Source organism: Ruditapes philippinarum, unplaced genomic scaffold (assembly GCF_026571515.1).
Source record: "Ruditapes philippinarum isolate M1 unplaced genomic scaffold, ASM2657151v2 ctg1180_1_1_1_1, whole genome shotgun sequence".
Lineage (NCBI taxonomy): Eukaryota > Metazoa > Mollusca > Bivalvia > Venerida > Veneridae > Ruditapes > Ruditapes philippinarum.
Genome location: NW_026860099.1, coordinates 144,991 through 162,118, shown reverse-complemented (window position 1 = coordinate 162,118; position 17,128 = coordinate 144,991). Strand labels below are relative to the sequence as shown.

The 17,128-nt window shown below is 34.1% G+C and overlaps 1 protein-coding gene across 3 annotated transcripts; it reads left to right on the top strand.

Moving 5' to 3' along the window:
• Positions 1–9,740: 9,740 nt before the first annotated feature.
• On the top strand, positions 9,741–16,113 carry LOC132758891 (uncharacterized). Of its 3 annotated transcripts, XM_060750600.1 has the most exons (4): positions 9,873–9,939; positions 10,935–11,021; positions 11,843–12,048; positions 14,365–16,113. In XM_060750600.1, the coding sequence occupies exons 3-4, from the start codon at positions 11,844–11,846 to the stop codon at positions 15,369–15,371; spliced, it is 1,212 nt and encodes a 403-aa protein (XP_060606583.1). In that variant the 5' UTR covers positions 9,873–9,939; positions 10,935–11,021; position 11,843; the 3' UTR covers positions 15,372–16,113. The 3 variants fall into 3 exon arrangements, with proteins under 3 accessions (XP_060606582.1, XP_060606583.1, XP_060606581.1); XM_060750599.1 differs by having other exon boundaries at positions 9,741–9,939; positions 11,843–16,113; XM_060750598.1 differs by lacking the exon at positions 9,873–9,939 and having other exon boundaries at positions 10,859–11,021; positions 11,843–16,113.
• Positions 16,114–17,128: the final 1,015 nt, after the last annotated feature.

Here is a 17,128-nt window from a genome sequence, read left to right as displayed (position 1 = left end):
AGCAACACGAATTCATGATTTCAACTTAATGAAATTAACGTCATGATTTTACGTTTTCGGTTTCACAATATCAACTTTACAAATTCAAGATTTCAATTTCACGAATTCTTGAAAAAAAAATAATGATGATGAGTTCGTGATTTTGAGATCGTGAATTTATGAAATTAAAGTTTCATCACAATACAAGAGGGTGTGAATTAAAAACCTTTTAATTTTGTCAGCAGGTAAAATTTCAAACATCTTTCATTCACCACAAACAAATATGCTTCATATTGGACAACTTATTTTATTATTTCAAAAGGACAATGCAGGAGATGAGAGACAAAAAACGAAGATCGGTCATCTTTGAATATAATATATACGTGCTGAAACTATTTTATTGGTATATAAATGGGTGACATTTGACTAAAAGCTATATTCATGTCAAATGATATAAGCACGTGAGCATAGCCCAGGGAAAGGCATGCAAAAATGTTTTTCAATAGTTCGTTGGAACAGGTTCCAATTCCGGTCTATTTATGCAATGTTCAATCGATATACGTCCCCGTACGCTCCCTTCGCAGCTTACTGAATACACTCCCGTTACTTCAGAAGTGAGAAGTAAGAAGTGAGCGATAGTGGAACATTCGACCGATGCGCAGGAGAGTAACGTCCCCGGTAATAATGCCTGAAATGAAAACAGCCGTAGTCTAAAAAAGTAGATCTAGACCCAATACGTAAACTACAGACTTCTTTATGCAGTCTTCAAAATCTCTGACCAACTTTCAAATTTCCATTGTGTTAAATACCGTCCATAGATTTCTCGTTTTGTTTTACTTGGGTGGTTACCCAGCTTTTCATGGAATGCCACTGACGTGCCACATTGAAGGTTCCATGATCATCGCCGTATGATGTTTCTTAGTGGCGGGTTCAGGGCTTGGATCTAGGGTCGGAGCCCCCACCCAACTTAGCCCAAAGTTCATGAGCTGGGATATATTCGTGCCAGTTTCATGCAATATTGGTCACAGTGTACACCCTTATCAAAACATTTAATGCGGTCATCAGGATGTTGATAACATGCCTGTGTGTTTGTATTTGAATTTATTTATACTTGCCACTGGTTGCCCGTTTGGATAGTCCTCCGAAAGAGTATTAGTCATTTTACATTTTAGAGGACACAGATACAGAAAGACTATCCAATTCCAAAAGATTCTCCTGGTTCTTTTACGTGCCAAGTGTTTAAGCAGTCATACATATGACTTCGATTTAAAATGTCACACGAAAGACTGATTAGTGATTCTAGAGGAAGGGAAAGAACCAAAATTTGAGTTAAAAGTATCGCGTTTAAACCTTTGAGCTTAGCAGGTGGTCCCCTCCCCGGGGGTGATAGAAATTTTTTATCTTTCAATGCTTAAATCTTGCCCCAATAAAAAATTTAAAAACGGCAAATTTTATTTTGACTAAACTTTCAAATTTTTTTTAAAAAAAGTGCACTAAAAGAACGAGGGGTTATTACGCGTAAATGTATATATAATCTTTGGTTTTCCATTTTAAATACGTGGAAGCCTATAATTAATTAGGGAATTAAAAATCTGATTTAAAGGAAATTAAAAGGTTTTGCGATATTAAAAAATAACAGTTGAAGGAATTGATTTACCGGTTTTTCTAGGATTTTTACTAAGATGAAATGATTAGTCATTTGCTTTTAATGATTTTTATTCTAGGCTGCCTTGAATAAATTTGAATTGTAAATACATCATAAGTATCTAAAATAAACCCATTGATGAAATAAAATGCATATTAAATATTAGTGTTTTATTCTTTTTTTGTAGAATATAAAAGCAGTATTATAGCTAACACATTTAATTTGGTAAATCGGTTAGTTATTTATCAGTCAAGTAAATTGACTGTTAATAAAAATGATTTCAAACCTTGCAGTATACTGGTGAGACCTTGTTCACCTACAGTTTTTATCTATTTCAATATCACCAATATTGATACAACTAACACTCTGATAGTAGTATAAACAATATAAAAGAAATAAATTGCCACTAAGATGAGATATAAGAGACGTCTGTTACATTTTTGTCACATGTACAAGATGCTGGCTCAATCTTCATTTTTCGCCTGTCGCATTGTTTTTGTCAAAAGTCTCTCATCTACATGTCAGCCCCATGTAACCTTGTTCTGTATCCGCGACTATTTCTAACTTCAAAATTTTCAGCATTCTAATGTTGAATACTGCTTAAACCGGTGCTATGGGGCGTGGACAAAAGCTGGCACTTTTCAGTACTGTCCATGAACGAGTTTAATCAAACCAAGCCTGCAACATTTTCAATTTTGCCGATTTGAACTTTCGATTGTGTTTGATAAAGCATGCCTTACATTTGTTTTGCCCCGAAGTAAAATGAATCGCCAAACAAAGTCTTATTTAGAATAGAGAACATAAGAATGAATACCTAAAGAAAGCCGAAATTGAAAATGGTGCAGGCTCGGTTTGACAGAGTCTGTTCATGGGAGGTACTGTCAAATGAAAACCACCGTTCACGCCCCATAACACAGGGAAGCAGAATTCAACATTTAAACATGAAATGGTAACATATTGAATTTAGAAACATCCGCAGATGTGTTCATAAGGCGGTTATCATGAAACCTTCTATGTGACACTTAAATGCCATTCCTCGAAAAGCGGCGTATGGTCCCCAAGTAATAGAAAGCAAGTGCCTAAACGAGAAAACAATGGGTGGAACTCAACAAAATGAAATTTTGAAAGAGGACCGGAGGTTCTGAAGCCTGCATGTCACAGATAAGACGTCAAAAGACAAAGTTAAAAAGCAGGCAACATATGCTTAGGTTGATTCTACATTATTCAAAAATTGAATAATTGAACCACCCAACTAAAGAATGCCAAATAGTTAAAAACTAAAAAAACTACAAACACAACAATAATGACGTGCTATAAGAATCTTACACTGACTGCCGGTTCAGACCGGAATATCTAGCTCGAGGGTTACTGTTTACGGCGTAACGAGGTTCTGCCGCGTTTCCGCTAAACAGTTATCCGAAAACTACTTGATGTTATTTTCATGACTTGAGATGAAACGCAATATCATCCAACTCAAAATGACATTTCATCCTCTATTCAAGCTTATGATGGTCAATTTCAAATTTCAACATCAATTTAAACAGGCGAAATAAACATCAAAATTATCACTTTTTTACTTCATTTACAAAATATTTCGGTAAAATCAAAATTTCACCTTTGCAGTATTCAAATGCACCGCGCTTTGAAAGTGAGAACTACTCGTAGTCTGGCTTTAGTCGGAGCCATTCGGTAATATATTGCTTCTCACTTTCAAAGTTTTTTTCGCCTGTTGCGTTGTTTATATTGATGTTGAAATTTAAAATTGACCGTCATCGTGGAGAATAATAACTTCCGTGTCGATGGACAAAAGGATTATGTGAAAATATTGGAATTGGAAAAAATACATCGTGATTTCGAGGGTAGGTGTGCGGATATTTTCCGGCGAACATCATTATCTTTTAGTGACTCTAGGGACGTTGAAATATTATATATGTTTTTTAAACGGCTTAAATTAAGTTTTTTTTTCATATACGATTGTATATGGTAAGTACATGTCCTGGGGTTGACAAAAATATCTTTTTATTTGGATAAAAGGCGTTTTGAGCTCCACACCCCATATGTCTGTGGTTACATAAATAAAAAATGTGCAGCAACCTGCGGTCTCGTTGTAATCAGATTCTTCACTCATGGATTTATTACATATAGGACAATAATTTCTATGAGCAAGTTCATAAATATTTATTGCGTATTGCCATTTACACAGCAACCTAATGCTGTTTTGAGTTCAAAATCATTTGAATCCAGTAATGTTACCATACGCGTTATGTTTCTTGCGAAACCGGATCTGGTTGAATAAGTTTTTTCATGTGCACGTTCTGTAAAATGCAAAGGTTTTGTGACATGACTGTTAAATTGTCGAGCATCTAATAAATTATTTACTATAAGCAAATAATTTGTTATTGTGATTTTTGAAAACATTTGCTGCTACTATTTGATCTGCAGCGTATGCGACATCGTCGGATACCCACGGCCGTACCATTAGCATTTATCACATGATATTGAATACATGTTATGTTTATCAACCTTGGGTAGGCGATTGTCTGGTTGTAAACTTACGAAAGAGAGTTCGCAGATACAGCTATATGCATGCACATTTATTAATAAAATAAAAATAAAATTACAAAGATATTGTAAGACAAAATTAATCGAAAAAATGAATATATATTTGACATTTGGCGCGTTCTTATTGGCAACAGGTTTATCCAAAGGTCAAGGTCAGATATTGAAGGACACTCAAGACATTTTGGATACAATCTTGTCAGGATATAATTCAGATATTAGACCGGCATTCAATCAATCATTACCTGTAGAGGTAAGTGTATGATTATTTGACAACTTAATTATATAAGCCCTCCTTTTTGATTTTTAACGATAATTCGACACCTTTTTTAATATACGATTGAGTACATATGAAAATACATTGTATTGTGTTTGACGTCGAGGTTATATGAGGATATTTGGTGGGAGATCTGTTTTTTTTTTAATTTTTGTTGTGTTTTATTTGTTTGTTTACAATAAGAATACTAAGTTTGATTTAGAGATTTTGAGAAAGGTTTTTATATTTATACTTCATAAAAGTATCTAGTCTGGTTATACACTGGGTTCATTTAAAGATTTTATGAATGAACAACGTTTCGTTTAAGTATTTATATTGAATAAACTGGAGTGTGGATAAAGAATTTATAAGGGTATACAGTTTGGTTAAAGCATTACTTTATTTACTTTTGGATTTGGGTAAAAAGAATTAATTATAGGTTTATGATCACATTTCCGCTGTTATTTGTGCCGCTTGTGAGCGGCTGTAAAAAAGTACTCCCCCCTGTACATGTTAATCAATGATGTTATAATTTTCGATCCTGAAGATCTCTTCAGCACGAACATTATTGTTGTGCTTGTGGTATTTTTAGTTTTAACTTTTCGGCACTTTTCTAGTTGGGTGGCTTCCCAATATTCCTACTTGGAAATAATGTTGAATCACCCTTAGGATATGTTGCCTGCTTTTTAAATTTGTCTTTTGACGTCTTATCTGTTCGATACGCAGGCTTCATAACCTCTGATCCCCTTTTCAAAATTCCATTTTATTTTTTAGTTCCGCCATTGTTTTCTCGTTTAGGGCACACGCTTTTTATTACTTCGGGGACCATACGCCGCTTTTCATGGATGGCACGGAGTGTCACATTGAAGGTTCCATGATAACCAGCCGTATGAACACATCTGCGGATGTTTCTAATTCAAAATTTTACTATTTCATGTTTAAATGTTGAATTCTTGCTTAACCGGTGCTAGGGGGCGTGGACGGTAAACTTGCACTTTCCAGTACCGTCCATGAACAGGCTCAATCAAACCGAGCCTGCAACATTTTCAATTTTGCCGTGTTGGGCTTTCTTTAGGGATTCTGTATTTATCTATTTTAGTTAAAGAATTTATTGTTTTGGTGCTAAACACCTTTGAGCTTATACCGCATATGGCTTTTTTACAAATCATTAATATCTTTGGTTGGATTTGATTAATTGATACATATATTGTAAGACAACTATTTTTCAAGAAATATTGAATTTTGGATTAAAATGAGATATTGTATATGTGGCTTTTGTTTTTATTTGTTTATGTGTTTATTGTCCTAAATTCATGAAATATTTTTTATTTTTATTCATGTATTTTCCTGATTACTTTTGTGAACTGCTTTGTAAAAAAATATTTTTACTCAATAATTGGTTTGAAATATTAAGGGAAAAAAAAACTTTTATCTTAGGGAATGAATAAGTAAAAAAAACAAACAACAATCCAATGAACAAGTAAAGAAACAATTTCTCAAATGTCACGGTGTGACGTCATCAAACACCGACTATTTTCAAGTTCAAAAATGTTTGCGTACTAAAAGCTTATGTTTAAAAAGTAAGATAGAGCCGATGACGTAACAAAGCAATTAGAAATTGAAGAAAGTATATCAAAGAAATTCATTGATCTTTTATCTGAATTTAATTCAAATGATAATTTAAAATCTAATCTTTAATTAAGGAACCAAGTGGGGCTATGCTTCAGACCTAGTGGTTGGGTTGTCTGCTTCTCAACCGGGTTCAATATAAATATTCTTCACACTAGCTTCTAAAATAGAAATTTTTGAAACAGTTAAAAAAACTAAGAACATTAACTTAAATAGGTTGAAACGACACTTTTTTCCGTAATATGTGAAGCTTTATTTTACATGTTTCTTCTGATCTCTTTGTTACAAAATCCACTGATTTAATTGTCTGTATTATTTATTGAATTATACAGGGTTAATTATCACCCACGGATATTATAATGTTTTGCACATCACAGAGTTCAAAGAGTTGTATCTGAACAATTAAGTCTACGTTTTTTAGCGTCATAGACCTACTGCTGGAGGAATTATCGGCTTACATGGGGAAACCCCCGCATTGTGTGTTGTACTTGGTCGAAGTTACTGAGTATACCGGTAACCAAAATTCTGAGACAGCCATACCCTGATATCTAACGTAGTCCCTATGACAGGAAATAATTCCGATTAGGTGTCAATCAAAATTGGAATGGTCGGTTAAATGCTCTATGACTGGAAGTGTTATTGATGTGGACATCCCTGATATCGTAACTATTCCAGGTGTGTAGCATAGATATCAGATACTTTCCCGTTCGATACACAGAACCCCTGCAACATGCTGTTTGTTCCTGGGGGATACTATAAAGGGGAAGTGTTGTTAATCGGCGGGGACGAAACAATTAGTCTTATATATTACACTGAAAATGGCGGATGGATTTTAGAGGAGTCTCAAGTTTTATATGAGTTCTCGCCTTTTGGTGTGTCAGAATATACAATAAACATGAAACTTAAAAGGGGACCACACTACTTTTTAGTAAATGTAGTTCTCCCTATTAGTTTTCACCAGTTTCTTCTGAGCGGTTTGTTTTCTTATTCCATTAGAAAAAGCGGGGAGCGTTTTCTTTTATGCCGTTTTCGGTTTTCCTGGCGTATGGTCTGTAATTTGGGTATGAACAATTGTTGGTGAAAATATTCCCAAAAAAACTTCCACTAAGACATGCGTCATATGTCGTTATTTCCTATTGTTAAATCTGTCATAGGTGCGCTTATTGTGTTTCGAAACCAATATCTTCATTTATAGATACCTAATGATTTTTTACGTTCAAAGGAAAAGGCATTCCCGACCTTAGGCTTTTGAGTATATTATATATTGCAACGAGCGTTTATTTATGTAGGAGTCATGGCCCATGTACGGCTATTTCGTAGTGCTCATAACCTAAATCTCTTGAATCAGGCTTGGGGATTACCAAGAACAGCAAAGAATCTTGGTCACTATTTAAAAAGACTAATCTATTGTTTCCAATCTTCAACTTCGGAAGCTTCTTGTGGTTTATACTATATCACAGAAAAAAATTCCAATAAATTTCTTTCTTTCCACCAATTTAAATATGTTTAACTAAACTAAAGGTCCATTTATGAGGAACTTTTACCTGTTTTTATTTTTTCAATATCATTTTTAACATTAAATATCTTTGTTTTAACAGTAGAATGTCTCTAGATTTTTACCATTACATTATAACTGATATCGAATAACAGATCTCCAGATTTGGCCGAATCTTCAAATATAGTTTATTGCAGAAAGATTCTGCCACTTACGTGAGTTTATTCTGAAGATTCTGTCTTCAACTGTTTATTACAGTATGGACCGCTAGAGTTATTTGTGCGATTACTGTAAGAATTATTTCACTTAATTTTTTACTTTATTTTCCATGGTTGTGTTTAAAGTTATTTACATTTTCTGAGCTTCTTTAATTATTTTCCGTAGAAAAAAGTCCCCCTAGATTTTCATCAATTTCAAATGTCTTCTCCTTCGAGTTTAGAAATCCTAGTATATTTTGCATATTTAAAATTCATTTGTGAACTATGTGTCGTAAGAAAAAAGTCATCGACCAAAATGAAATTTTACGACCTAAGTGGATGTTTGATTTTAGGTTCTATTTCTTTATGTAATCAAAGATAAGGCACATACTTCTATGCATATACTTTAGAAATGTTTTATGCGACGGCTATATTCTTGCTTAGCATTTGAGGAGGAGAGGCCGTAATTCTGGGAGGAGATGCATCCTGCACATTGACCATTATTCTATCTTCTGAGATGTTACCTTTTATATCAATGGAAACGACATTTATTTAAATAAGCTTACATTTAACGCATGTCTTACTGAAGACAGCAACACTGCTTGATTTTTCATTGAAAACATCAACTGGTACCCCTCTTTCAACTTTGATATATTCGTTTTCAGCTCTGAATTTGTATACTTGGGTCCAAGTTTTCGAACTAGGTTGTCAGTTATGTATTTTTATAGATTCATAAAACCAGAAATATCAAGTTTCCAAGAATTGAGGTTCTTCTCGAGAATGTGGCGCTTTGACTTGCTTTTGTGGATTAAGGGCTAGTCTTAATCATTACTGAGATAATAAATGTGGTGTGAATGGTAAAAAAAAAAGATCACAAACACTTTAAAGTAGTATTTTTACTGTTATTCTTGGACCATCATGTCCATACAACCCGTTAGTAGGTAATCTCATTTGTATAAAATCTACTCTCACATATCGCAACAATGCTAAGAACAAAATTATTAATTAACATGTATAATTTATTCCTAGTAATTTATTAAATCTAATATATAATTATATAATGCAACATTTAAGTATGTACATGTGGAAACGATTTACAATCTAACAGATAAAAACTTAAACTCGCATACAGAGTTGTCCACCCTTACAGTGAAGTTACTAAATACAAGGGAACTAACCATTCGAACATGAAATAAACAAATTTCTGACAACAGTAGCCTCCCTTCTATCAAGTTAAATTGCAAGGGATGTCATGTCTGCAGTGAGTATAATTGGAATCAAATCCATACACATTTATCTCCCGTACATTGAGATAATTGCTGAAATGAGTTTGATTAACACGAACTTCAATTTTCTAGCAACGTACAATATCTAAAAGCCCTATCACAAAATACAAAACATTATATTTTCAAACTAAAAATGTCATAATTGTAACACATTTTAACACTAACATTTAAGTTTCTGATAAAAAAGTTGTTCTTGATTTTCAAATTCGATTAAATAATTGCTTGTAGCCTATGCTTTAAGTTACTAGTCTTTAGATTTTGCTGATGTAAAACCGACACAACAGTACATATAAATGTAATTTTTTATTTTTTACACTAGAGTTATTTCCCCTTATACTCCGCGCATTATTATATTGGATTTAACCCAATGAAAACTAACTCAATAGCTTCGATTTGCTTAATTTGGAAAGCCTGTATGTCATGTATGTTACTATTAAGTGTTTTGTCCTTTATTTGATGGCCAAAGGCCATTCATTTGATAAACAAATACCTACATAACTGTATGAAACAATATTGGTTAATATTACATGCTTTGTTATTTGAATGTTTTGTCCATTGAACATAATTGTCTTTGTTAACGAAGAACTGGGCATCTAAATTCAAAACCATACAATATTAAACAATAACGCATTCAAAACAAAAATACTTTCCTTTAGGCGTTCGTTAGCTTTTGGATAAAACTATGCTTTATTTAGTGTAACATATAAAGCTATTTATATTTGCGAAATAAATCATCTTGTCTTAGTTATAGATTTTTACAGACTTTTTCTGGAGGTTTAAGTTGTTCTCTCACTTGCTGCTATTTACTTCTTTGTGGTTATTATTTTTACTTTGGTGTATTTAACTCAGCCTCGTTTTGGATCCAAAAAATTTCCTTTGTTGTTTACAGAGAAGTTTCTATTTTTGCTTTTTAATTATCATTTGATATTATTTCGAATATATATTTTGTTTATATGATAGATTTTATATATTTGTAGATATTTATCGATTAATTTTTGCCTACCGATTTGCGTTTCGTTGGTTTTACTCGATATTGAATCTGGGCTATTTGACCTACTTTTACGGCGTGTTCTAAACAAAGGATTTGTTTACATTTTGATCCAATTTTAAACAGGCTTGATATATTCAGCATTTCATTGATGGTTTTACTCAATACCCTAATAGTGCTGTGTAAGTTACATCAGCAGTTTATCTGACATTGTTGCTTGCGACTTCACAATGCCTCATAATTACTTACTTCTAGGGCATTCATTTACAAAGAGGCTACAATTTTGGTGTTTTCAAAACGACCTTCCTAACATGAATATAGACCGTGAACGCATTGAAATTTTTTGGCATGGCACAGGTGGTGCCACAATTGCAAACCCATTGCACAGGAAATCTCTTTGGTCAGATATATCATTAATTTCTGATTTACAGATTGATGTCACATTTATTGATATTGGAAGTAATGATCTATGCAACTACCATATTGCTTCGGAAACTGTTGCTCACCAAATAATTACTTTTGCAGAGGCAGTTTTATCCAAGGGCTGTAAGGTTGTCGTCATATCTGAAATACTGCCACGTAGTACTCCACAGGGATATAACCAACGAGTAGAAACAACAAATAGACAATTGAGCCAAGCTTGTAATTCACATCCAAGACTGATCTTCTGGAGTCACTCAAGAAACAATTTTAATAAAAGATTTCTTTCAGATTTTGTAGGAGAAGATGGTGTGCATATTGATACTGTCCGAGGGCTACCACGCTATTATACCTCAGTGAGAGGAGCTTTGTTGCTGGCTGAGAGAATGTTATAATACTGAATTATAGGTTTAACTGAATATATAATAGATATTTTCAAAAAAAAAAAAAAATAAAAAAAATTTATATTTTCTTTTACAGAGTATTGATTTGCTAAAGCTCGTTGTTGTATATATTGGTTGTGGTGACAATTGCCGTAAAGTTTCCATAACAGCTATCTACAGAGATGTAGGTTATATTTATTCATTACATTAATGCGGTCTTGGCATATTTACAATTGTTGGATATTACACTTTCACGGTTAATGCGAATAAGAAGCATATAATTTTAACCGGGGTTATATTGCCCTTTGTAATATCACCATTTCAAACTGAAGAAATATTTTGTTTGACGCAGGGGGGTCTACTCTTTTCTGCAATGTCAGCATTCTACCTCGGTTTGACGCAGGGAGAAATATAATCTCTTCTGCTATGTCACTTATTAACATAGATATAATTACCTTTTGTTTGACGCAGGGAGAATTCAATCTCTTCTGCAATGTCACTTATTTATATGGATATTATTGTTTTACTTTGACGCAGGGAGAAATTTAATCTCTTCTGCAATGTCTCTTATTAATATGAATATAATTGTTTTTTGTTTGACGCAGGGAGAAATTCCATCTCTTCTGCAATGTCACTTATATATATGGATATTATTGTTTCACTTTGACGCAGGGAGAAATTTAATCTCTTCTGCAATGTCACTTATTTATATTTTTGACATATTTATTGTGTCGCAGGGGGATTTACTCTCTTCTGCCTAGCACTTATTTTTGACACAGGGGGTTTCATTCCCTTCTGTAATGTCAATTTTGCAATCAGAAAGCTTATCAAACTCAGAGGAAGGCAATCCTTTTGTGATATCAATATACAAGATTCATAATAAGCTTTCATTACAACAATTTGTCTAATCAATACAATATGTGATGTGGATTCTACTTTCAATGACCAATGCCCTAATTGCCCCTGTTAATTTTGTTATTACTGCTATATTGTCCAATTTTTCAGCATGCCTAAACGGAAACCATCAAACGCCATTGGGGGCAAGAGAAAGGCTTCAAAAGCATCACCTTCTGAAGAAACCTCTGAACAAAGATTGGCCTCACTCATAGCGACGGCTATTGTCAAAGACAAGACGGTCCTTAAAGAAATTATGGACATTTTACCAAACGAAGAATCTAATGAAGATGTCGTCCAATCTCGAAATCTGGACGGTACGGAAATTGAATCAAATGCTTCTAGGAACATCTCAGAACCCGAAGATTCAGCTTCAACATTGTCCACAGATTCTGTTGAACTTTCAGACTGTCAGGATCTTTCTGTTGAGCAGCCTGTAGATTTAGGAATATTTTCTTTAATTCACCCAGTACTAAATCCTAGATTAAGAACAAAAATTTTGAACAAAGAATATGTTGATTTATCAGAAGTTTTTTTCGCAAATTCAAATGTTTCAGAAACAACAACAATTCAAAAATTTCATAACTCAACCGTAAAGTCTGTACACAAAGCAGCTAAGAAGGAAATCACCAGCATAATGATTTGGACAAGAGCTTTCCAAATATATGCTGATATTTACACATCCAAATATCCCTCAGAAGCCCCACAAATGTTTAGATACATGTCTATCATTCAGACATTGGCAAATCAAAATGCCCCTTGGCTATCCTATGATGCCAAATTTCGACAAATGAAATCGACATCAAACATACCTTGGGGTACTATCCATACCGAAACATACTTACATTGTTCGATCATGAAGCCTTCCTTTCGTTCACATAGCACATCCTCTGCAAAAGTCCCACAACACATTTTGCAGAGAAGAGGTTACTGTTGGGACTACCAAAAATTTGCTAACTGCTTTAAGCAGCAATGTGAAAGGTTCCACAAATGTGCTAACTGTGAACACTTTAACCATGGTGCCAGTAGATGCACTAAACCCTTCAGACCTTCCAACCACTCGGAAAACTCACAACGTTCTCGACCAGATGGATTTTACAAGCACCAGCAGAACAAACCAAACTCAAAGTGAGTTCTCTCTACCAACCCCTATTCAGGTCACTTCCCTCTCTTTTTATTTAGAAAACTATTTTGAAGACAAGAAAACTTTCTTGTTAGATGGCTTCAAATATGGGTTCGCCCTTGGTTCCGAAGGTCAACTACCACCCAAATCATGTCAAAATCATCCTTCAGTCGCCCTTCATGAAACATTTGTTCAGAGTAAACTTACTTCTGAAATTAGTAAAAAAAGAATTAAAGGTCCATATCCCTTTCCACCTTTTCATAATCTAATTTGTAGTCCTCTTGGAGTTGTGCCTAAACGTTCCCCAAATTCTTTTCGTCTCATTCATGACCTTTCCCATCCGAAAAACGGCACTTCTGTCAATTCTACTATTCCAGAAAGCAAATCACATGTACAGTTAGAAATGTTTGACCATGTGGCCTCTCTTGTCCTTAAATCAGGCCAGCATTCTTTAATAGCAAAAGCTGATATTGAAGATGCTTTCAGAATAATTCCCATTTCTCCTTTAGACTACCATAAACTTGGATTTTCATTTCAAAATAAATACTATTTTGACACTGTCCTTCCAATGGGCGCTTCCTCTTCAGTTGCGATTTTTGAATCTTTCTCTAAATCTATTCAGTGGATCTTGCAACATAAATTTGCAGTCTCAAAAGTTTCACACATTATTGACGATTTCATATTTGTAGGTTCACCTAATACCCATGAATGTCAAGAATCTTTAGACAAGTTCATGCATTTAGCATCTTTAGTTGGAATACCAGTCAAACATGACAAAACAGTGCTTCCAGCTACTTCAGTTGAGGTTCATGGGATTGTCATAAACACAACTACCCTTTCAGCACACCTTCCAAGCTTAAAGATAACAAATCTCAAAAGAATTCTTGGTCAGTCAATGCAGAAAAAGAAAGTGACACTTCATGAGCTACAGTCTATTTTGGGTCATCTTAACTTCGCATGTAAGGTCATTAAACCAGGGCGCTGTTTCCTTCGTAGACTGTATGACCTGACAAAAGGTCATACAAATGGTTCTCATTTTATCAAATTATCCAAAGATTGCAGGGCTGACCTTAAACTTTGGTACACTTTTCTTGAGAATTATAATGGGGTTACTCTCCTCACTAATGACAGGTTTATTTCGTCTAAAACTTTGCGTCTGTACTCAGATGCTGCAGGTTCAAAAGGTTTTGCGTGTACTCACCAAAATTCTTGGACTTTTGGTGAATTTCCTGAGACTGTTAAAACACTACATATTAATATCTTGGAACTTTTCCCGATAGCACTGGCAGTAGTTATGTTTGGGAAATACTGGGCAAACAAAAACATACTGTTTGTGTGTGATAACTTAGCTGCTGTTCACTGTTTAAACAAACAAACATCTAAAGACAGTATAATGATGAAACTTATTCGTATCATTGTTTTAAAGGCACTTGACTGCAATTTTTGTTTTCATGCCACGCATATTTCATCCAAAGACAATCTCATATGTGACAAACTATCTCGTTTGCAGGTTGCCGAAGCTTTGAAGCTGGCACCGCACTTAGACGATCATCCCACACCAATACCAATCAACATGTCACCAAGAAGATTGCTAAAGTAAAACAGTCCTTAATAGATGCATCTTTGGCGACTTCAACCCACCAATCTTATGAACGTTTTTGGAATAGGTTTAATGATTTTGTTATGTCACTTTCATCCAAATTTTCCCCATTGCCTGCCGTTCCTGAAGTTATACATGATTTCATTGCCCACCTTCACATGCTTTCATATTCACCAGCCACAATAAGTAGCCATCTGTCAGCTATTTCACATTTTCATCAACTGTCAGGTTTTCCAGATCCATGTAAAAATTTTACCACTCAGAAAATGCTTCTCGGCTGTAGAAAAACAAACAAAAAAGCTGACACACGATTACCCATTTTAAATTCTCACATTGACTTGCTGCTTAAAGCCATACATCAATTATATGTATTTAACCCTTACCTAAAGATACTGTATAGTGCCATCATTTTGACAACTTATCATGGGTTTTTCCGTGTTGGGGAGTTACTCCCAGCCACAATTTCTTCAGCATGCAAGGTGGTCCAAATAGGGGATGTCTGTATTAACAACAAAGCCATTCGGTTAAAACTTCTTAACCACAAAACCAGGAAAACAGATAAACCAATTATGATTCTCATTCGGAAAATGTCTAAAAACTGTCCTGTTCAAGCTTTACACCATTATTTAAAATTACGAGGTAAACAGTCGGGTGCCTTATTTCAAACAGCTTGTGGTTCAGTCGTCACACAACCTTCCTTCCGTGAAATTTTTAAATCTCTTTTAATCTGTGCTAATTTATCACCTGCCTCTTACAAACTGCACAGTTTTCGAATAGGAGCTTGTACACAAGCAATAATTTCAGGTACACCTGAGAATGAGGTTATGCGTATGGGACGTTGGAAGTCTCATGCCTTTAAAAGATACATTAGAGTACCTATGGTTACAACTCGTAACACAAGATCTACTTCTGAATAGTTTGAGGACATTGGGGTGTGTTCTCAATTCCCATCTAATTGCAAATTATTCCTAACTTCTGCTACAATACGGCTTTACGGTTTGACACATTGACATTTTTTAATTACTTAGCGCTCTTTTTTACATCATTCTTACTTTTAGATTTATTGCAGAATTACTTTTGTTTTCATAATTTAGTTTGAAGTTGTCTAATTAAATACATTCACCGCTTAAGCTTTTCTCAGAAGAACATTGGGGTGTGTTCTTCTGCTATTTCTTTTCGTTCTTAAAACAAAACTTCATTTATTATGTGCAGTTTTATTATATACATACATGTATGCATGTGCCATACTTTAATATTGTGTAAATGTTTTTTATCACCACCATATCAAACTGATTACATTATCTACTCATTTGACATTTAAAGTATATCCTTTTGTTTCAATTAAAGTTTTGTTTACACTGTACATATTTTTACACAGGAAAATATTGGGGTGTATTTTCCTGTCTAGACCAAAAATTATATTATCACCTTTTATATTTGTATTTATATGTACACTTTATGCTAACACAGGAACTTATTGGGGTGTATTTTCCTGTCTAGACCAAAAATTATGTAATCACATTGTATATTCGTATGTAAACTTTATGCTAACATAGGAAAATATTGGGGTGTTTTTTCTTGTTCAGATCATGCAAATTGTCTTATTATTTATATGTACACATTCTGTTTTCACAGGGAGATATTGGGGTGTATTTACTTAGTTTATTTACCTTTTTATAAAATAAAGTCGTCTGGCACATTTGTGCCAGACATTTTCAATCCACTTTTTGTCAGACTCTTCTTTACACTTTCCCTTCCGTGATGACAGAAATAAAACTTCAAAGGCGTTCAGGCAAAGCAAATATAAAACTATGCTTTATTTAGTGTAACATATAAAGCTATTTATATTTGCGAAATAAATCATCTTGTCTTAGTTATAGATTTTTACAGACTTTTTCTGGAGGTTTAAGTTGTTCTCTCACTTGCTGCTATTTACTTCTTTGTGGTTATTATTTTTACTTTGGTGTATTTAACTCAGCCTCGTTTTGGATCCAAAAAATTTCCTTTGTTGTTTACAGAGAAGTTTCTATTTTTGCTTTTTAATTATCACCGCTTTCCTCCCCGCCTCCCTCCAGATTTAGTCATCTTAGCTATATGTGTTTTGTTGTGGACATGTTCGCGTCCAACTTTCTGTCATCCTTTGTGATATTATGACACAATTTTCTAGTCTTATAGTTTCTAGTCATTTTGATTAACTTAGTTTATTTACCTTTTTATAAAATAAAGTCGTCTGGCACATTTGTGCCAGACATTTTCAATCCACTTTTTGTCAGACTCTTCTTTACACTTTCCCTTCCGTGATGACAGAAATAAAACTTCAAAGGCGTTCAGGCAAAGCAAATATAAAGGTAAATCGTTTATATAGTAGGAGGATAAAATGGGCCCTAAGACAGATCCTTGAGGGACTCCAGCTGATACACCCAAAGACTCAGATGTGGTGCCTGACACAGATACTTTCTGAGATCTTTCTGTTAAGTATGATTGGATCCACTGTAATGTATGATCTGAGATGTTATAACAACTAAGTTTTTCAATGAGTAGTGTATGGTTAACTAGATCAAATGCTTTTGTTAGGTCAAGAAATATGGTTCCTACAAGATTGTTGTTATTGATTTGATCAATCCAGTTGTCTACTATGGAGTAAAAATATATGTGCTTGTTTACAACAAAATGT

Excerpts from the sequence above, each read along its gene's own strand:
- LOC132758891 (XM_060750599.1), top strand. The coding sequence starts at position 12,748 with ATGGTGCCAGTAGATGCACTAAACCCTTCAGACCTTCCAACCACTCGG.